We start from the raw sequence: 22090 nt of genomic DNA, 5'->3' as shown, positions 1-22090 counted from the left end.
GAGGAGTGCAATCGGACGTTCTTTAAAGCGTTGCTCTCAATAACTTCCTACAGGTTAGTGCCATTGACAGAGCAGATAGAGAAATATTGTTGCGGGCTGCCTAAATGGCTCAGAAACTACTGTACAAAGAATAGAGTGCCACCCTTACCCAGCTCATGGAGGTTGCCAACACTGGAAATGACTTGTTGAAGGGGGAAGATAGTGGATTCTAGGGCAACGTCAAAGGGGGCCAGCCTAAGAAAAATTCAGCAAAGAAGCCCTTTGTGAAAACGGCTCCTGAAGCGTTAGAGGGGTCAGAAAAGGTCAACAAGGACAAGGACTCAGCCGAGACTTTTGGAGTGCAGGCAAAGAAACAGAAAAGGAATCCTTTTGTGCATAAGTTGCTCGAGGAAAAGAAGGTCTTGATGGTTGAGAATAAATGCTTTATATGCGAGCAGCGTGTTCACTTTGCTACAGATTGTCCACAAAGAAAAAGACCAGCTGATTCGGATGATAAAGAGGACAAGAAAGCAAAGAAGCCCAAGCCCACAGCAGGTTTAGTGCCAGACATGGTGGGTGACAGGCCTAGTACAGATGCTAGTGAGTTATGCAAAGGGTGGGGTAAAGTCAGAGACCAGACGGCACTTATCTTTTTTGATCCGGGTGCCAAAGCGAACTTTATCTCACGAGAGTTAGCTATGAAGCTACGCATCAGAGCTGAAGAAATGGGGAACACGGCAGAGGCAAGGTTGGCATGTCCTGGCCACTCAGAGTGTGTTACTCCCATTATTGGAAAGCTGCGTCTGCATATTCAGTCATATGTGGACACAAAAGAGTTTTATATCATGCCATTGGAAGGGTGCGATGCGTTGTTGGGAATTCTGTGGATGTTCCGAACGCATGGCGTGCTGGATGTCTGCGACAAAACGATCACCCTTCAACATAGGGTCAAAACTCATATTTTGGATATAAAGCTTAAAGGGGAGTCTGTCCCTATTGTATCCTCTTTGGCTATCACTTCTGTACTTGATTTTTTCACGTTATGTTTCAGATAATTGGTAGTCAAATTTATCTGTGTTAGATAAAGAAAGGTCAGCATTTTTGCGAGAGTTTAACAACTGTTTTTCTAATTCATTACTGGCACAATTGCCACCGGAGAGGCCTAAGGACCATGCGATAGATTTGGTGCCAGGGTGTAGCCCACCAAACAGACCTCTCTACAGCGTTAGTGCGGCTCAACAAAAAGAGATTATGGGCCAGCTTGAGGCCTACAGCGTTAGTGCGGCTCAACAGAAAGAGATTATGGGCCAGCTTGTGGAGCTTTTAGAGAAGGGGCAGTGATTCAACCTAGGTCTTCACCTTTTTGCTCAAGAAGGATGGCTCTTGGCGCATGTGTATTGACTATCGTGCGTTGAATAGGAATACCATCAAGAACAAGTTTCCTATTCCAAGGATTGATGATATTCTTGACCGTTTAGAGGGTGTTGCAATTTTCAGCAGGATATACCTTAAGAGCGGCTACCATCAGATTCGTATAAGGCCATTTGGTCTCTATGAGTTTTTAGTGATGCAACTTGGTCTTACAAATGCTCCTGCTACGTTCAATAGGATGATGGACCAGATTTTCCGCCCGTATCAAAATTTTGTTGGCACATTCTTTGATGACATGATAGTCTATTCGAAGAATGAAGAGGAGCATAGGCGTCATTTGACCATTGTGTTCGAAGAGCTGCACAGTCATAGGTTACTTGTCAATCCTAAGAAAAGTGAATTCTTCTTGGAAGAGATCCACTTTCTTGGCCACAGTGTGTCAAAGGATGGTGTTCGAATGGATCCCGCTAAGGTTGAAGCGATCAAGACATGGCTAGACTTAAAGATTGTGCACGATGTCCGAAGCTTCTTGGAATTGTTCTCTTACTATAGAAGGTTTATCAGGAACTTTGCAGAGATAGCTTCACCTCTTCACGCTTTGCGAAAGAAAGAGGTCACTTTCAGATGGACCCAAAAAGAGATTTCAGCTTTCAGTCTCTGAAAGGAAAAGTTGACTTCAGATCCCGTGATTGTTTTACCAGATCTTAGGAAGTCATTTGTGGTCCAGTGTGACGCGCGTGGCAATAGCATCGGAGTAGTGCTAATCCAAGATGGACGGGTAGTAGCTTATGAAAGCAGAATTTTGCAAGGGCGAGAGAAGCTTTTGGCCATGATTCATACGATTTCTAGTTGGAAGCACTACCTCTTAGGTGCTGATTTTGTTGTCCAGACAGACCATCAGACCCTGCGATACTTTCTAACACAGTCAAAGTTATTCGAAAAGCATATGCGATGGGCAAAGATTCTTTCTATGTTCCAGTTCCAGATTATGCATGTGGAACAGAAGAAGAATGTTGTGGCTGATGCGTTATCAAGAAAGCCACAAATTTCAGCTGTGTCAATTCCTTATCATCATGAGCTTGATGACATGAAGGAACAATATGCTACAGATGAAGATTTTGCAAGGATTTTTGAACTGTTGCAAGAATGACAACGCCATGAGCACTACCTCCTCAGAGAGGGTTTTATGATGATGCATGGCAGACTATGTGTCACTAGGCCATTGCGACATAAGGTTATGGTAGAAAGTCATGTCCCACCGTATGCAGGGGATTGTGGAATTGATGCAACAGTGAAAGCGGTAGAGAGATTCTCTTATTGGCCTACTTTGAGGAGAGATGTGGATGCCTTTGTGCGAGCATGCGTGATTTTCCAAAAGGTCAAATTTGACAGGCAAAAGGCACCGGGGTTTTTGTAGCCACTGCCAATTCCGGATAAGCCATGGGAAAGCATTGCTATGGATTTTATCTTTGATCTTCCAAGAACGTCGACATGGAATGATTGTATATGGACCATTATCTGCAAGTTGAACAAAAGGCCCATTTCATTCCTGTCAGGAAGAAGATAAAATTTGATTAGATGGCAGGATGTTTTTAAGTACCATGGTATGCCACAATCGATTGTGAGTGATCTTGATCCTCGCACGACGAGTTTGTTTTGGAGAGGATTGTTTGAGAACATGGGCACTACGCTCAAGTTCTCGTCTTGGTTTCATCCACAAACTGATGGACAGTCAAAAGAGGCTAATTCTACGGTCTTGGATCTACTGAAATGTTATGTGTCAGATAATAAGAGCAAGTGGGAACAATATTTGTCACAAACGGGAGCGCATAACAATATAAAATATATTCGGATAAATAGAATTTCACTTAATACTGAAGCCAGATGATATAGAGAGAAATAGATAGAGAGAGAGAGATAGAGAATGAGAAGATCGACACAGTACTGGGGACCAGAAGATGGGCTGGTCCCCCCCTGTGGTCCCCCCCCGTAATAGTATCTTTATTACGGAGGAGAAGTCTATACAAGCACTTGAACCGAACATATTACCACGTTCGTTCTAGAATAAGACTTGATGGTTCCCAGAAGCCTCGGCTTCCTATTCCTAGGACAAAACCCTATAATAAGGAATCCTATCCAAATCCTCGAGAATCAAGGTTCTCGCCTTTGGATCTCACCTTCCTGACTCAGGGCATGGCATCCCTGCAACTCTTTTCCGACTCTATTTCCAGAGTCCTCTTCCCGCAGAATAACTCTGCTTTCTCGGACACGGAGTCCTCCCCTTGGGAATTTCAACTTCCGGAACACATCTCGAGAGTCTATCACTCTCGTATCCGTGGATCTACTTCCCAAACTCGGTTACGAAACCCTTGGGCTGATCTGGCTCTAATTCTTCAGAGCGCTTTTCTCCTGCAGAGGCTCATACCTTCCTCTGCTCCTACTCCCTCACTAAGAGGAAGAACACCTGCAAACAAATACTTAGAGATCATAACATGAAAATCGTTACCTTCAAAGTCTCGACGCTCGAAACGCAACTCGGTTCTCGAAAAGCAATTCCCCGGAAGAGATCTCTACATAGAAAATCCTCTCTTCCAATCCTACACACAAAAGAGGTGAGTTCTTGGGTTCCTTCTCATAAATCAGCCCCGTCTACGATGTTTATGGGCTGAAAACAGAGGAAAACAGCAGTGTGTCGCGATCGAAACACGCTCCGTAGGCACTTCTTCGCGAGGAAGCTCGCGCACTTGGTCTTGGCGTAATCTGATACACTTGGGGCAGCCATGGGCATCACCGGCAACGTCTTCTTTGCGGATAAAATCTGCTGCAGCTTCTCCTCCTTGCCGAAACTGGTCTTTCCTTTGGGAGAGGGCGTGTGATGCTTTTATAGCTCCTTGGCCATAGCTGGCATTGTTGCCCGCGAAGAGATTATGGCTGTTTTTTTTTTAATTTTATTTTTCTTTTGCGTTCTACCAAAAAGAGAGAGAGAAAGAAACGTTGGTTGATCAGTTGCCTTATTTATCAGAATGCTGCCCGGGCGTCCAGCGTATTTTAAAAATAGTCCCGATCTGCCCAAAATCTCAATAAAACCTTATTAGTTAAAAACAATGCTTTCACAACACTTTCGAGGCGTCCTTGGATTCAATCACATACATACTTGCAATGCAAACATAGACTTCCTCGCAGGAAAGCGTCTGCTTTCCCGAAAAGCAATCCCGCTTTCTCAGAAAGCATCCATTTTTACTCAAAGTTTCCTCTGAACCTATCTTCATTCAAGTGCTTGCTTTTCCTTGTGCACAATTCTAACACAGTTCGGAATTTCTTCTCGACTATGGATATCCCCTTTTTGATGCACCTGTCACCCACCTTGTGACGCATCACGAATATCCATCACCTAGTCCTCTTCTACCGAACCTACGGTACAATCTCCTTCGCGATGCTCTATGTCACCCATCCTATGACGCATCAGAGATGTCTGTTCCCGGATGGTCGGATACTTCTTTCCGATGCTCCTTGTCACCCATCCGATGCGACACATCAGAAGTACCCGTTCTTGGTGGCCTTACAGATTTTCCCGTTTTCATTGCTCCCGTCATTACTTTGAATGACACACTAGAAATACTCTGTACTCGGATGTCTTCAGTGAGAAAACCCTCTCACTTAAAATTCCAATAATTCATTTAGAATTATTTATCTTGGTGTTCCAAGCGAGAAAACCCTCTCACTTATAAATCCAATAATTTATTTAGAATTATTTTTTTGTCAGATAAAGCCAATTTACCAACATTTCTCTCACTTATAAACTGTTGTCCTCAACTGTAGAGGTCAAACTGAACTGCTGTGGAGAAACCAGAAAGATTCAAAATCTTGCTCAATAGTGAGTTGAACTAGTCCTTTTTCAAAAGAGAACTTAAAAATTTAATTAAACAAAAATTTGATAATTTCAATACTTACTTCACCAGTTCATGTCGTTCCTCTAGTACCTCAAGGATATCCTTCACCAATCATCAAACTTACGAGCCATGTAAGAACTCGTCATTTGCGTCTTTCCAACAAATCGGAAGTTTCCTCATCCAAGAATCTGTTAACTCAATTTCACCTTCTCAATCCCGAGAAGAATAATCCTCCTAGAAATCAATCTAGGTATTTGTCCTTGCGCATAATCTTGCATTGATAGTCAAGAGGGTATTAAACCTCTTGTGTCCTCCCACATAGGGAATGCCCAAATCATAGAGTATTAATCTCGATGTCTTTCTTTCACAAACAGAGTCTGCGATAACCTTAACGAAGGTTCTTGTTCTTGGCCGTCGCTCAACGTAGGCGGACGGTTCCAATCCGAAGATTCCTTTTGCACGGCGGCACTTCCTTCCAATCTTTTCCTCCTGCGAGTTATTACCACCAACAGTGTTTTCCCGATGCGCATTAGCGTCTCTTCCTTGCAAAATCATCACAAATGATTCACCTTGCAAGCATCAATGACGACTTGCAAAATCTCATGGAGATAGGATTCTAGCCATAGCATTTTCTGAATGTACGTTCAAACCCGGTTCACAATAGAGCAAACCCTCTTTGATTTTCAGGGATGTTCTTCCATATGTAATTCTTACCATTTTGAAACGGTTGGCGAATTATATTCTTATGAACATAATTGTTCGAATTTATTCCACCAGCGTGTAAATGTTACTTGACCTGCTCTTAGAGAAACATATACCACAACCAAAAGTTGTTGTTGTAATGGTAAAAGCACATAAAGAACTCAATGATCAACGACCATCAGAAAACCTCTTCTCCGTAGAGAAACTCAAATTTCTTCTACTGAACACATCTCAAATAGAGATTCTCGTGTCGGAATATCCTTGCGCGCAAAAAGGCGCTCAAGAGAGTATAACAAACTCTCGTCTAGTTCTTGAAAAGGAAGTTGGTTCATCTCATTCCATTCAGCAGAAAAAAAATTCGATTGGTAGATGACCCACCTTGGCATAGGTTTACATCTTCGTGTATTATCCATGTACCCAAAGGTGTACATAATCTTTAAGCTGTGTTAGAGTTTTGGTGAATGTGGGAAATTACCTTTCTTTTGTAAGATCCTTAGAGCGAAGACGCTCAACCTGACATTCCCTTGGCTCTATCTTAGAGCAAAACCCACTCATCAAATAAACTAGAATTTCAATCCTTGGAGTCCTTGAGCACAGGCCGTAGTCGTCGCTTATTCCTTCCCTCGTAAAGAGAGTGTTCATTCACTTGTGCGAAAAGCACTACCATATCTTCCCTTACCAAGTAAAGGGTGTAGGCTCATAGGGTACTCCAGCTTGATAAAAGCTTTTCTTTTCTTGAAAACTCGGAATGGTTCCTTTATAATTTCCTATCGGCAATAGCAGGCAATGTGTTAGAGAACTACCGGATACCATATCAATAGTTGACTTCCGAATGGTTAGCAAACCAGTTCATCTCATAGAACAATGTTCCAACTTGATCCTACTCTCATAAATACTCGAGAGTGATTGTCTGGGTTAGACACATGCATATCTCATGCATAATAGCAATACGCAGTTTATGAGTTCCTTAAAGATGTAACTTTGATCAAAGACCTGCCCTCTCACTTAAAGTTTGAGGGTCTTCTATTCAAAAACTCAGGACTTAGGCTGAATTTCCTTACTCCAAACTTTCTCCGGATAGCAACGTATCCTTCAAGGAGAGGTAACAAAAGTTCGTTGTTTCGGTGTTCAATGGTTCTCGTCCCACTGCGAGGATTAAATTCTATTACACTAAGGTGTACACTTTCAGCTTTTATTGATGACTCCACCATCTGCTCCAAAGTATCTTGCAGGTGCGCCTACAAAATTCGGGCAAAAGTCCTTCATTTAACTTCTTTATCGTTTCCTTCTCAAAGAGGTTCAAGAATGGAGCCACCTTGGAAGGAGTGAACGAATACTGATTCACATAATCCATGACGTGCTCGTGCTCCTATCGGGCAAACCGATCCCAATCTTCTTTGATGCCTTCCTCAAAGCGTAGAGGAAAAAAATTTGTCCAAAAATTCAGCCTTGAATTGAATCCAAGTCTTGTTGTAAGTTCCTTGCAGAGCTTTGGTATACCACCAAGTACTTGCAATTCCCCTTGAGGTGTTTGGTCACATGCCTCACCTTCGACGCTTTTCAGAAATTGCCGTTTGCAAAGGCAACTTTAAATTGTCGAATGAAAGCGGTAGCTTTCGGGGCATCTTCCCTTCCGTCAAAAGTATCAAACTTGACTGAAGCGTTCCTAGGTCTAGAGACCTTCATATCCTTCCCGGAATGACGGGATTTCATGGCTATGGTTTTGGATTGATATTAATGGATATTTTCTGGATTCTGAAGGATCTTGAGCATTCCGCTCCTTGGACTCTCTAAGTTCTTGAGCATCATGCTCATGTCGCCTTCTCACAGAATCCGAAGTCTTGTGTCGACTTCTTGCAGAGAGAAAAATTTTCCCAACTCTGCGAGCGTTTCTTGCAAGGCTTAGGATTCCGCCTGCTTACTTCTCTCCTGGCTTGTCATGGCTTCTTCTCGTATCTTCCCATAGTCGGCCTCCTTTACAGAGAAAGAGAGGAGACCATGCTCTGATACCACTATCACAGACGAGAGCGCATAACAATATAAAATATATTCCGATAAATAGAATTTATCACTTAATACTGAAGCCAGATGATATATATATATATATATATATATATATAGATATAGAGAGAGAGAGAGAGAGAGAGAGAGAGAGAGAGAGAGAGAGAGAGAGAGAGAGAGAGAGAGAGAGAGAGAGAGAGAGAAGATCGACATAGTACTGGGACCAGAAAATGGGTTGGTCCCCCCCATAATAGTATCTTTATTACTGAGAAGTCTATACAAGCACTTGAACCGAACGTATTACCACGCTCGTTCTAGAACCGGAAGCCTCGGCTTCCTATTCCCAGGACAAAACCCTATAATAAGGAACTTTCGTTCCTTATTCCAAATCCTTGAGAATCAAGGTTCTCGCCTCTGGATCTCACCTTCCTGACTCAGGGCATGACATCCCTGCAACTCTTTTCCGACTCTATTTCCGGAGTCCTCTCCTCGCAGAACAACTCTGCTTTCCTAGACACGGAGTCCTTCCCTTGGGAATTTCAACTTCCGGAACACATCTCGAGAGTCTCCCACTCGTATCCGTGCTGATCTGGCTCTAATTCCTCAGAGCGCTTTTCTCCTACAGAGGCTCATGCCTTCCTCTGCTCCTACTCTCTCACTAAGAGGAAGAACACCTGCAAACAAATACTTAGAGATCATAACATGAAAATGGTTACCTTCAAAGTCTCGACGCTCGAAACGCAACTCGGTTCTCGAAAAGCAATTCCCCGGAAGAGATCTCTACATAGAAAATCCTCTCTTCCAATCCTACACACAAAAGAGGTGTGTTCTCGGGTTCTTTCTCGTAAATCAGCCCCGTCTACGACGTTTATGGGCTGAAAACAGAGAAAAACAGCATCGTGTCACGATCGAAACACGCTCCGTAGGCACTTCTTCGCGAGGGAACTCGCGCACTTGGTCTTGGTGTAATCTGATACACTCAGAGCAACCATGGGCATCACTTGCAACGTCTTCTTTGCGGCTGAAATCTGCAGTAGCATCTCCTCCTTGCAGAAACTGGTCTTTCCTATGGGAGAGGACGTGTGATGCTTTTATAGCTCCGTGGCCACGACAAAGATAGGAGAGCATTGTTGCCCGCGAAGAGATCACAGCCGGTTTTTTTTTTTTTTTCTGCCAAAAAGAGAGAGAGAGAGAGAGAGAGAGAGAGAGAGAGAGAGAGAGAGAGAGAGAGAGAGAGAGAAAAACGCTGGCTAATCTGTTGCCTTATTTATCAGATGGCTGCCCACTTGTTAAGTGGGCGGCTGGCGTATTTTAAAAATAGTCTGGATCTGCCCAAAAACTCAATAAAACCTTATAAGTTAAAAAACAATGCTTTCACAATACTTTCCAGGCATCCTTGGATGCAATCACATACACACTTGCAATGCAGACATAGGCTTCCTTGCGAGAAAGCATCTGCTTTCCTGAAAAGCAATCCCTCTTTCTCAGAAAGCATCCGTTTTTCCTCAAAGTTTGCTATGAACCCATCTTCATTCAAGTGCTTGCTTTTCCTTGTGCAAAGTTCTAACACGGTTTAGAATTTCCTCTCCACTATGGATATCCCCTTTTCGATGCACCGGTAACCCACCTTGTGACGCATCAGGAATACCCATCATCTAGTCCTTTTCTACCCAACTTACGGTACAATCTCCTTCGCGATGCTCTATGTCACCCATCCTATGACGCATCAGAGATGTCCGTTCCCGGATGGTTGGATACTTCTTTCCAATGCTCCCTGTCACCCATCCGATGTGACGCATCAGAAGTACCCGTTCCTGGTGGCCTTACAGATATTTCCGTTTTCATTGCTCCCGTCATTACTTTGAATGACGCACTAGGAATACTCTGTACTCGGATGTCTTCAGTGAGAAAACCCTCTCACTTAAAATTCCAATAATTCATTTAGATTTATTTATCTTGGTGTTCCAAGTGAGAAAATCCTCTCACTTATAAATCCAATAATTCATTTAGAATTATTTTCTTGTCAGTTAAAGCCAATTTGGCAACAGTATTTGCCTATGCTTGAGTATGCATACAACAATACGGTGCATTTGTCCACAAGCAAGGCATCTTTTGAGATTGTTGAGGTGGCAAAAAGGTTCCTCCCATTGTGTATACTAAGGACAAGATCTTTGAGGCGGATCGATATTTTGAGAACATCGATGAAATGTATAAGAAAATCAAAGTTGCCTTGGAGAAGACTTAGGCAAAGCAGAAAAGGGCCGTTGATCGTCACCGATGTGAAGTGTTGTTTTCACGATTGGGTTCTATTGAGGTTTGAAAAGGCTAGGTTAAAGAAGATGAAGGGCAAGGAACGGGTGTTTCCTAAGCTCAATATGCGTTACTATGGGCCTTTTCAAGTGCTTGATAAGATCAGCGATGTTGCTGATAGGCTGAAATTGCCTGACACTTGGAAGATTCAAAATGCGTTTCACGTGAGTCTTCTAAGACCCTTTGTGGGTGAAGATATGCCACAGGAGGATCAGCCAGAAGTTAATGAACTTGATGAGTTTTGGTTCCTGAGCAGATTTTGGCACATAAGGAAAGAAAAGTTAAGGGACAGGTTGCAAGACGTTTTTTGATGAAGTTTAAGAACTATCCACCTATGGATGCAAAGTGGATCGAAGAGCATGAGCTGTTAGAATCCCAAATGTATTATAGCTTTACCTTGAGGCCTTTGGGTTACAACCCATGTATGCCCCAACCCAACGTGTGCAAAGGAGGAGTATGTGCCTACAGTTTTTAAAAAAGAAAGCAGGAGGCGAATCACTTTAGATGCGATGAGTAAGGGCCATATTGAAAGTGCAAATTTGTCAGAGCAATCGTGCAAAGCAGGGGGAATCGTGCGAAGTAGGGGTAATCATGCACTTGAGGATGGGAGCAACTGACAGCAAGAGGGCGGCATCGACAACAGCAAGCTGTGAGAGTATTTTTTTAAAATATATAAAAGTCCCATGCAATCAACAAAATTAACCTGATGTGTTGGTTAGCTCAGTCTATATGATTTGCGCAGGGCCAAGTTTGAATCTTGCTGGAGATCTTTTGTTGCACGCCTCTTTGAAAGAGGCGATGAACGAAACGGATCTGGGAAGATTCTATACAAATATAATAAGAACCCACCAGTATACCCACCAGTAAGCTTGGGTATTGATAGAGCTAGCACATCAAGTGTACATATGGATTTAGTGTAATAGAAGTGTGCATCGCTCTCCAATTGTTAAACGTATAATGTTCACTTCTAAGATGGAAATGACAAAGTATAAAGGTCTCATTAAATCATTTGTATCTATGTGTTGTGACCTTTCTTGCGAGTACATGCGATGATAAAAGCGTGCTAACAACACAAGATCATCAATGGCATGTATATGTGGCATGCAATCGAGGACATTTGCAATTTCAAGAGGGGGGTATGTCACGAGGACGTTGCAACTGCTAACCTTAGTTGTTGGTTTCTTTCTGATGATTTTTATTTAATTTTTGGGACCCTCTTTTTGAAGTTGCAAATGGCCGGACATTGTATGGCCAATGTGAAACGGCCGATGGCCGAGAGTTTCGCCTGCAAACGAGAAGGCCTTGTCTCGACAAGTTGGTCTGGCTGATCGGCACTGGAATCAAAGCAGTAAAGTATGTCTAGGCTCAGTTCAAAGTCATTTAGGCCCCTCGCTACACTTATAAGCCGGTGGGTACTAGGAAATTAACTCAAAAGAGGCAAAGTGGACACTTGGTGGCTTCAGATGAGTTTGCCAAGTCCAGCTGAAGAGGGGGCGCCCATTTCAAGAGGAGAGCTTTAATGGAAAGCTTGCCTTCTCCCTTGCACTATGTAGCGCGATGATTCCGCTCTTGCGCACCTCTCTCCTCTTTTGAATATAGAATCATGATGCCCCACTCAAGGGCTACTCATTTGTATGTACAGTTATGTGGGTTCATGCGCGTATGCCGAGGTAAGAGCCTCTTGTCTAGGTATTGGATTAGCTAATTGCTAATCCCCCGTAGGTACAAGTGAATTTGGAGAGAATTCTTGTGAGAAATCTCGTCCGATTCAAAGGGCAAGTAGCCCAACAGGCGCGGGAGTACGAGGGCTCGCTACAGATGCGTTTGGCTCGCAAAAAGGAGCCCAAAACAGGAAATTACAGCTTGATGTGCAAATTTGCAGGTTCAGGGATTCGGTCGTAATCGGTCTCTAATACCCCTAGGACGTCCGGGGAGACGAGGGGATCGTTAAATAGGTGATCTGGCGCAATTTCAGGGCTAAAAATAGAGAATTCAGCGTGCTGTAGATTCTCGCCAGGTTTTGTAAAGTGTTCGTGCGTGCCGGCCGTTGTGTGGGGATTTTGTTTGTGAAGTTTCCTAGTATAATTATGCTACTGGAATCGGGCCAGAACAGGTCTTTTCAACCCGGATTATGCGGGACAGCTCGTAGGAAATCACAGGTTTTATTCCCTTTTTGTTAAAAATAAAGAAATACCGAAAGGGGCACCAATCTTTGGGGCCACCATGTTGTGGGCGTCTTTTTGGAGCGTTCTAGCTTCCAGGCCGTGTTCATTTGAAGTGTTAATTCCAGTCACAGGTTTAATTGTGAAGTTTCTCTGTGTCCTAAAGTCTAAAGTAAAGTTTCGGGTAAAAGCTAAAGTCTACCGCCATACGGGCCGGTTTCAATTGCTCACACCGGTCCTCCAAGGGAATAAAATTAAAGAAGGACATCAGAAGGTAGACGTCGAGAAACTTTGGTTATAGTTATCCATGGTCTCTGAGGCAGGCATTGTCAGGTTGCCCCATCCTGACAAGATTTGGACTTCAAAGAGAGAAGTCATATAACTGCGTGGAAAAATTGTCTTGAAAACTTGCCATGTCCTTGGAGCGTGTGGTTGTGTCGCGATTGAACTTTCATTCCTTGGAGCATGTGGTTGTGTCGCAATTGAACTACACCACTGTATAGCATTATCTTTAAGAAATCCGATGCTCGAGAAATCTTGGATTCTTTTGTATGGTTCTCCAAAGCATAGACGTTGTCGAATTATTGTAGGAGCTTCAATGCTTTCACCCCATAAAAGGTGAAAAATTTGATTGTCGTGCCACCATCTTTGAAATCCTTCAGCTGGTTAGGCACATACCCCAGATACGGATAATAAGGATATCCATACGGGCTCCAACCATTGTATCTTGGTGGCGGTGGTGGTGGGGGAGGTGGTGGCAACGCCGGTGGCAAAGGCGGTTGCATTGGATCAAGGTCAGACGGTTGTACCATACTCCTGTAGACTCCCCCGATTGGAACAGACGGTTGAGAAGATTTTCGGTTAGAGGCTCTCGCACTTTCTAGTGCCGGAAGAGGGAGTACCTCCTGGGGCATCAGAGGGGGTAACATGTAGTTCAGAAATTGTTGGAGACCTTGTAGGTTGTAGCATCTGGAGATTCTATTGCGGGTGCCATGAAAGTATGTGGCGAAGCTCGTCAACAAGAAATTGCAGGTACTCTACCGAATCCATGAACGCCATAGTGCTCTCTGTCTGTTTTGGGTAGGACCGGTATGCTTTGAGAAAAGCACACGACTGGAGGTTTGATGCCACTGTAACAGGAGGGCACCACATGCCAACGGAAAAAGAACTTTAAACACTTCAAAACAACTAAACTGAGAGAGAGACGCACGACACACAAGACGGGGAGTGGCGGAGTTCCACCCCAAGAGAGCACTGGCCCCAAACCTTGGCGCCCCTTTCGGTATTTCTTTATATTGCTTGAACCCAGTACAACGGCGACGTCACGTATGTGCACCTTCACCCAGAAGAGTGCCAGATAATGAGCCCTTGCTACATAGTTAAAGGCCCTAGGCCTAAAAGCAGTTACATGAAAAGCATCAAACTCTAAAAGCATCTGACTCCAAATCTGCCAGCGTATAAAACGCAGTATTCTGGATTGCTGCCCCGTGGCAGACTATCAATGCAAAACGCAGCATCCGTACAGCCTGTCAATGCGATTCACGGAAATTTTCCGTATAGACTTTGCGTCATCTTTCTTTACGCTGAAGACTTTTGGGTGTGTGCGAGCTGCTTTATTTAAACTTGGGCCCCCATTAGAAGGGGTCCCATAAGTTGGTGGGAACTTCTTTACAAATTAGGCCACTCGGCAAAACTTTGTCAATTGGTGAAACTTCTTCTATTGCTTCCGGTGCTTCTTCGCTTAGGGTTTAGGCCCCTCGGCCGGGATCTGCAAGTCGGCTAGGGTTGGGTCTGGAAAACATCCGTCGGGTCTTTAGTGGCTTGACACGTCAATGGTTTGTGACACTGTCACATTATGGTGCATGTGGAAATGAGACATGGGCAAAATCTTTTTGCGTAAAAGCAAGACACTTCTTCATTTCATGGTAAGTATGCTGACACTGAATAGTATCTACTATGTTGGGGCATCCTCCTAGCTGTTCCCTTGGAGGTAAGTCTAGGGTATGGGGAAAGCTTGTTATGGAAAAATGTATGCGATGATTGGATGAGCTATGAAGTCAAAGAATTTGGAGACTTTGAGAGATGAGTGTGCGAGAAAGCCACTAGTAGTGGGTGGGATAGTGATGCTATGAAACTATGCAATGTCTACTTAAAATCCTTATTGAAGCTTCCCCATAAGCAAGGTAATCCCCATTATTGTCTATTTTGAGAAGAAATGACCAAGGAGAGAGAATGAGAAAGGGGAGGGAGATCTCTTTATGGGAGGAACAGCAAGGTGAGGGAGGACATCTTAAATTTGTTAATTTGTTCTCATATTGTTTATGTCCTCAGTTCGTTCTTGTCACAAGTATCTATTGTTACCATGCCATTCAGTTTTTGCTGTTAATTGCAACTACGCAAGTTGATATGTATATGTTTTCCAAATTATCATTGGTGGGTTTTGAATTTCTTGCATATTTCAGGACTTGGGATAGATGGAGTTTTCAGTTACCTTCAAAATAAGAGGCTGGGGATGTGTGGGGCTGATGGCTTGGTTGTCTGTTCAGGGTTCACCACTACACATTCCATTCCAGTATGAAGTATTTCTGATATTAAACCCCCCCGCGCCCCCCCCCCCCCCCCCCCCCCCCCCCCCCCCCTCCCTCCCGCAGGCCGTGTTGTCGTGTTGGATATGAGATGGCGGGTGAATTCAAAGTCTTACAATCTCTTATGATTTTTTTTCAGATTTACCATGGTGAGCCGGTTTTGGAAGCTTGCTGCAGAACCAATGTAGGCGGTTACCATGTGACAGACTACATGAAGCGTCTTCTTTCTCTTGAATATCCCTATCATGTGTAAGCACATTGGTCATAAGACTCTACCATTTGATTGCATAACATGTTTAAATCAGAACTTGGTATTTACTACAAGTTTTTGTTCCATTTTACAGTGCTAGTTTAAGTTGGGAGAAAGTGGAAGCCTTGAAAATCGAGCATGGGTATATTGCTGAAGATTATAGCGCTGAGCTTCATTTGTTTCAAGTAAGAAATTTTGGACTCAATTACTGTGTAACATTTTGTGAGTAGTATATTCACATTTAAGACGTTTTTCTGATAGTGCATGAAGTTTATCTTGAGTTGAAGGACCCATTGTAAGCTCGCTGTGGATAGATAGGCACATATCCATAGCTCTTGTAATTAATGTGGAGTAAGGCTAGCACACAGCTGAAGTCACCAGTTTGTGGTGATTCTTGAAAGATTCACAGCGTGCACAAAAATCCATCCAGACTTGACATGCATCTTTGAAGCAAGACCTTCATTATGTCAGTGTGCGTGTCGTAGTTCGCATGTTTTGGCAGTGGTTCTTATGTCACTCATGAGCTTCCCGTTTGCTGGTAAAGCTCTCTTGTTTTTCTTGAAAATATGAAACTTCAGTAGTACAAGTCTTAGTTCCAGGTTGATGCATGAGGGACGTGGCTGACAATTTGCTAATTACATTTTGCACATTCTCACAGAGAGGTGACAAATTGGCTGAGGAGAAAGTCAGAATCTGGCAACTTCCCTGGGTTCCACCGCCATCCGAGGAGAAACCATCAGAAGAAGAACTGGCAAGGAAGGCAGCAATTAGAGAGAAGCAAAGCCAAAGGTTACGTGACATGGCCGCTGCAAAACGCTCCTACAAGATCGCAGATCTTGAAGCTGAAATCCAAAGACTAGAGCAACTTTTAGATGAGCTCGACAATGTGGCAGAGGCGCATATGGATTCCATCTTGGCAGGTCCAGGGTACCTATCAAGACGAGAGGTTGAGGCTGCCTTAACAAAGGCTACAGTATCTTTGAAGAAGGCAAAAGGAGAGTCAATCAAAGTAGAGAAGGATCCAGAGAAAGAATTGGACTCAGAGAAGTACCCCTTGTTGGATGTTCCAAATGACGTGCTTACCCCTGAACAAGTATGAAAGTTTCTATTGCTCTTGCTGCTGCATAATGTCATACATGCACATGTTCACAGGGAATTCTTGTTTTGCATTTTCTCTTAATCTGAAAGCATGTTTGGTTCCTCCTCTACTATTACTTTTCCTTGGGAGTTCATGTAAGATTTCTAGTCTTAAGCTGAGACAATGCTTTGAAGGATACTCGTTTAAAGAATAATTTCATTAGACTCTTGATGCCATGAAGTTGGTCCACCAAAGTGCTCTTGTTTAGTCAGATTCTTTTTACAGGAAAGATTCGGTTCGCTCTTTTGTTGTGATATCTAGATTCCTTATTTCTTCACTCTTTGTTAGACCAGAGCTGTCTTTGAACATTAGTTTGGGTTTTCATATGATAATATTATAATATAAATCTGTTTTCCTTAGAAGGCTCAAACTGTGTATTTAAGTTATAATTAGGTTTCGAGAGCTGCAGGCTATAAGCATAGCATGGAAACATCCAATGGAATGTTCCCTAGGGATTCGCCTACCAGAAATTGAGATCAGATGTGGGACTTCGTTGGTAGATGCTGTAGAGAGTAGAGTAGAGCTCTTTCAACCAAAAGTAGCTTGGATTCTGGGTCAGTGAGAGTGAAATGGGATCCTGTGGATTTCTGAAGGGCCTTCTAACACTCTGAGATTTGGGTGAAAAATTAGTTTTTTCTTTTGACGATTTTATGAAGATTAAAGGGTTCCTGTGGACTCCTGAAGGGCCTTCTAACGCTCTGAAGATTTGGGTGAAAAGTCAATTTCTTCTTTGAGGATTTTATGAAGGTTGAGCTCAGCAACAAAGCTATTCTTGAGGTTTCAAATCAAACATTTGTAGGGCATGGAGAAGTCTTTACAGATATGTTGTTTTGACAAGCTTGCAAACCCTGTACTATTCTAGTCCTAATGGAATCTGGATTCTCTTTTACTGTTTTTGTGGGTTTCAGCTTAAGGAGAAAAAGAAGCAGATATTCTTGAAGTCAACTGCGGAAGGAAGAGTTCGTGCCAAACTCAAGCGCCAAGAAGAGGAGGTTATTCGCGAGCAAGAGCAAAACCTAGAAGAAGATAAACGATTGTGAGTTAGATGATTTATGGTATTTCAGTACGTTTTCCTAAAACACGTTGTTTCCCTGAACCTCCTTGAGATCAGAAACAGACACAAGCTGCATGTAGACCCAAAAAGAACCATTTCTTTGTTTGATGAAATCAGCTTTTTTTTAATAAGTGTTTGCATAGCAGGGCCAATCCAGAACAGTATTTGGAGGATTTGCGTACTCGTCAAGCTGAACTAGCAGCAAAGGTAGAACAGCGGAAAAGGCAGAAAGTAAGTGGCAGCTCTAGTGCACCTGGGGGTAGATCCAGTCTCACAGCAGCAGTTGGAGGTCGTAGTGAGCGACTTAGTGCACAACAAAAAGAGCGGATGAAGCTTTTGACAACAGCAGCATTTGATCGCGGAAAAGACGAGGATACGTTCGGTCTGAAGGATGAGGACTGGCAGCTGTACAAAAAGATGGGAAAAGACGAGGATGATGATGAGGCAGACGAGGATGAGGTGGTGCTTTCTCGTCTTAATGCCCGGCTACAGGTAATTATGAATGGTCCTTGTCTCTGCCTAGGGTATTTCTTTGCTTTTCTGAGCTGGGCTTAGGGTACCATATACCAGCCTTGGAAATGCTAAACTGCTGCATTGTCCATATTGCCGCATCATCTGTAAAGCTACCCGGCATGCATATTGACTTGTTTTATGATGTTTGTGCGTGCACAAGATGACTTGAGATTTAAATGACACTTTATGTGGGTCTGACAGGAGCTTGATCCAATGTTTAATCCAGCATTGGGAGCAAAAACAGGCATGTCTGCAGATGCACCGCAAATTCGTCCACTGACGGCTGAAGATTTTCGCATTACCCTAGGCTTGGAGAGGTTTCGGTGTCCAGAAATAATTTTCCAACCACATCTGATTGGTATTGATCAGGTTGGATTAGATGAGGCAATAGGTGTTTCTATGAGAAGGTTACCAAGTGACTGGGCTGAGCAAATTTCAGAAGGAACGGTTTTGTTGACCGGCGGCAATACTCTTTTTCAAGGAATCGACAAACGAGTTCTTGCCGAGTTGAAAAAGAATAGGCCTCAAGGGTCACTACTTGGATTAGTCAGAGCAGCTGACCCTCTTTTGGATGCTTGGAATGGTGCAGCTTACTATGCTCATTCCCCACTTTTCCAGCGATCGGTATTTACAAAAGGTGACTACGAGGAGAAAGGGGAAGACTGGCTTCGGAAGTATACACTTACGTACTCTCTTCATTGACAAGCTTTTACTGGTACTGACCTCTTCCCATATCTAGCATGTTCTTTTTCGTGAGTATAGTTCTGTATGCTCCTACATAAAAGCCCTTAAAAGTGTACAGAAAGCCAACTTGGGTTCAACCACTTTTTGCCACTCTACCGTCAAATTTCAGATGCTTTCAGATATAATTTTGTTTTTGTTTGTCGATTCTCATTTTAGGGTCTAGGGTTGGATTAATTTCTAAACATGAATTTTTGGTGGCAAGGGCAATTCCCACTCCATGTCTAGTATAGCTAGAGATTGACCCCTGCATACTCTACACGTAAAGTTGTATTACCTTCTTTGCCCTCACAGAGAAGAATGCCTGTTTCCGCAAAGATATCTTTGAAGTCTTTTACATGTTCATACTTGGAGCAAACCAAGAGACCCACCGTAGGAGGCGTTTTTTTTCATTAGCATTTTTTGAGGTAAGAAATTTGGGAAGATGATTTAAATCCATTCAAAGAAAAAAAATTCTTCGTCGTAAAAGAACTGGACATTCTTTATGCTTAGTTTTGCCACCAAAATTTCGTGCCAAGTAGATAATTGTGCTCAAAAGAATTGCTAGCAAACTTGCACATCATCATTTCTTACTTGTTTTGCTCGTCCCAAGCTTCGAGAGAAGCATCCGTATAGAGGATGAGTATAAGGATGAGTTGTCTATTGCTTGTCAACTTTAGTGGAGGGAGTTGGTTGCAAACCATCTTAATTAGCTCTACAATTTGGCTATGGGAGGAATTCCATTTCTTTGGACTACCTTTTTGTAATAGTTTTCTTGTTTTCTTTGTAAGAGTAGCCAAGGAGGGGTTACTCCAATTGATCCAGTTGAGGCAATGTTGAAGCTTAGTAATATTTTTCCTATTGGTTTGGGGTGTTGGCAATCTTTGCTAGCACATGTTCTTGAAGCTTGAGAAGTCCACTACATATGGTAATTCCTGAAAAGTTGGCTTTTTCTTGGACAAAGTTACACTTGTGAATTGATAAAAGCAATCATGTTTTTGTAGGCAACTTATGGAACTCATTCAATATGAAGTTCCATACTTTTAGAGCAATAAGGATATCATCCAAATATACCAAACAAAATTTTTTCATTGGACCAAATATCCTTGCCACTCTTAGTTGGCATTCTAAGAAAGCAATGATATTGGTACCACAAATGTTGGTATTGCTAGAATTTGCTTTTGAGAACAACTTTTGAGAAAACTCTGGCACCAATGATTCTTCTCATGAGGTCTTCTTGAAGAGGAATAGCAAACTTTTTTGCCACTAAAAATTTGTTGAGAGGCTTATAGTGAATTGCTAACCTCTTCTTCTCTCTGTTTTTGCTCATTGTGGTTGATGACGTAAAATGCTCTACATGTCCAATGTGAATTAGATGGTTAATTGATTCCTCTTTGCAATAGCTCGTTGATTTCTTTTTGACAAAGCTCTATGTTAGCTATTGACATTCTTAGATGAGAGGCTTTGGTTGAATTAGCATCGGTAAACTATACACTACCTCTATTAAAAGGAGAGTTGGCTACACAATCAACAATTGTCGTGTATTTATTAATTATTATGATAGTAAATTTAGAGAATGGTTAAGAAAGTTACAAAGCAAGGATTGAGGTAATCAAATAAGAGATTTTACGAAGAACCTCCAACAAGCCCATACAATAGAAATCAAAAGGTAGTTTCACTAAAGGTTATTCATATGCTAGCTTTGACTTTTCCACTAACAACATTGACATAACTCGTATAAAAGGAGGTTTATACTCTTTGATCTGCTACATTTTTAACTAATTAACCAAAATAGAAATCACCACTCTTTCTAAAGCAGGAGATTTATATTTGGTTTCTTCTTTTAGAGCAGCTTTTAATTGCTTTTGATAAGCATGTGCTTCATTCTTTTGCTTTGTTATCTTGAGATAGAATTTGAATCGTTTGTGTTCAATCCTTCAACGTGGTATTTATGTGCATGACTTTACCTATTGTAGGGATTTTTTGATCGTTTGAGGGTTGAAGGGGGGTCTTCAAGACTCTTGACATTAAGAGATATGGGGTAATCGTCAAGATTTGAATTAAAAGTGTTGACCTCTGAGGAAGATCTTTCTTCAAATTGTGCAACGTTGGACTCAAAGTTAGAGACATCAAAGGATGGTAACTCTTAAGTAGCTAGATTCTTCTTTTAAAATGATATTTTTGAGTGTCAGTGATTTCTTCTTTTTAGGGTATTTGGAGGCCCAATGTCAAGTTTTTTGTAGACCAACAACTTATACAACATGAGAGTAAGGACAAGAAATGGAATCCATTACTTTGATCTTTGCTTTTTCATAGGTTAAAAATTTGTTATCATTCTTGGAAGAAGTGGACTTACCCCTTTTGAAGAATCTATATTTCGTTCTTCATCTAAACTTCTTTTGTTTATCATTCTTCTGAGATTCATAAAAATATTTCTTTCTTGATTTTGTACAATCAAAATATTTTGTGTAGTAGTTCGGCTTGGAGAACTTCTTTGAAGGTTTTGAATCCTTTAGCTCCTTTTGTGCTTGTTTTTTAATGCAGAGTTCTAGTACCACAAAATGTAGGGCTTGGATAATATCTCAAGTGTTGTTGATTGGAGATTGAGATTTTGGTTGTTCGAGTTTTTTATGAGTAGCATGTTAAAGCTTTTGGTGGCTTGATATTTTCTTGCTTTATAAATCAGATTTCTATGTTATGTGTCAAATAGAGGAAAAATTTCATATATGTACTTCATGAAAAACTTGCACTGCTGAATTCGCTTATTCTTCCTTTTGACCAATGAATTCTTTGTAAATACTGTCAATCGAGACAAGAAGTGAAGATTTTGCCATTAGTAGGTCTTATTGTGAATCCATTGATTGTAGTTGTGCTACTACAATTTTCTGCATCATTTGCCTGAATAGCATTTGCTAATAAATCGAGTTGTGCATGTATTCTTGAACTAGAATAATGTCATCCTACTCCATTTTATCTATGTTGTAGAAAGTAATATCTTGGACCTTGGAACTTGTGGTGCTTTGGTAGAGCTGGTTGTTGCTTTTCCTATTGGCTCATCTTATTCCATAATCAATGGAACTTGAAGGTATTTATTTTGAGAGTCATCAATTTCTGATATAGAGTGATAATCAATTTCATATTCAAAAGGAGGGGAAGGTAGATCACATGATATGTGTTCTTCTTGGGGACCATTGTAGATTACTTCTTCACAAAGGTAATCAAATTGGTTCCAGTGTCCTTGAAAAGCTATAAAGAATTTTTTGATTCTTAACCTTGTGTCTGCATTGGTTGTATACAAGATAGGCTTTGTCAAAAAAATTGTCCAATCGTAGTCAATTGATTCTATGACTACTCCTTTAGGTGTTTCAATGGAGTTTGGCATGTATTGTCAACTAGTTGATTGTGGTCATTGTAG

At 42.0% G+C, this 22090-nt stretch overlaps 1 protein-coding gene across 6 annotated transcripts in view; it reads left to right on the top strand.

Annotated features, from left to right (window-relative positions):
• Positions 1–20974, top strand: part of ARP5 (actin-related protein 5) — a 70196-nt gene extending 49222 nt beyond the window's left edge. For 3 of the 6 annotated variants that reach the window (XM_086489111.1, XM_086489114.1, XM_086489115.1), the window contains 7 exons: positions 14878–14987; positions 15140–15249; positions 15345–15435; positions 15909–16343; positions 17297–17424; positions 17589–17934; positions 18157–18837. In XM_086489111.1, coding sequence (XP_086345237.1) covers positions 14878–14987; positions 15140–15249; positions 15345–15435; positions 15909–16343; positions 17297–17424; positions 17589–17934; positions 18157–18657 — 1721 coding nt within the window. In that variant the 3' untranslated portion in view covers positions 18658–18837. Of the gene's footprint in view, positions 1–14877; positions 14988–15139; positions 15250–15344; positions 15436–15908; positions 16344–17296; positions 17425–17588; positions 17935–18156; positions 18838–19471; positions 19604–19679; positions 19949–20651 lie in introns of those variants that run through there. The other 3 variants (XR_015185164.1, XM_086489112.1, XM_086489113.1) reach the window with 3 other exon arrangements.
• The last annotated feature ends 1116 nt before the right edge of the window (positions 20975–22090 follow it).

This window comes from Adiantum capillus-veneris, chromosome 18 (assembly GCF_014529385.1).
Source record: "Adiantum capillus-veneris isolate H3 chromosome 18, ASM1452938v2, whole genome shotgun sequence".
NCBI classification, from domain to species: Eukaryota; Viridiplantae; Streptophyta; class Polypodiopsida; order Polypodiales; family Pteridaceae; genus Adiantum; species Adiantum capillus-veneris.
The sequence above is the reverse complement of the archived record's forward strand: the minus strand, read 5'-3'. Positions and strand labels throughout refer to the sequence as shown.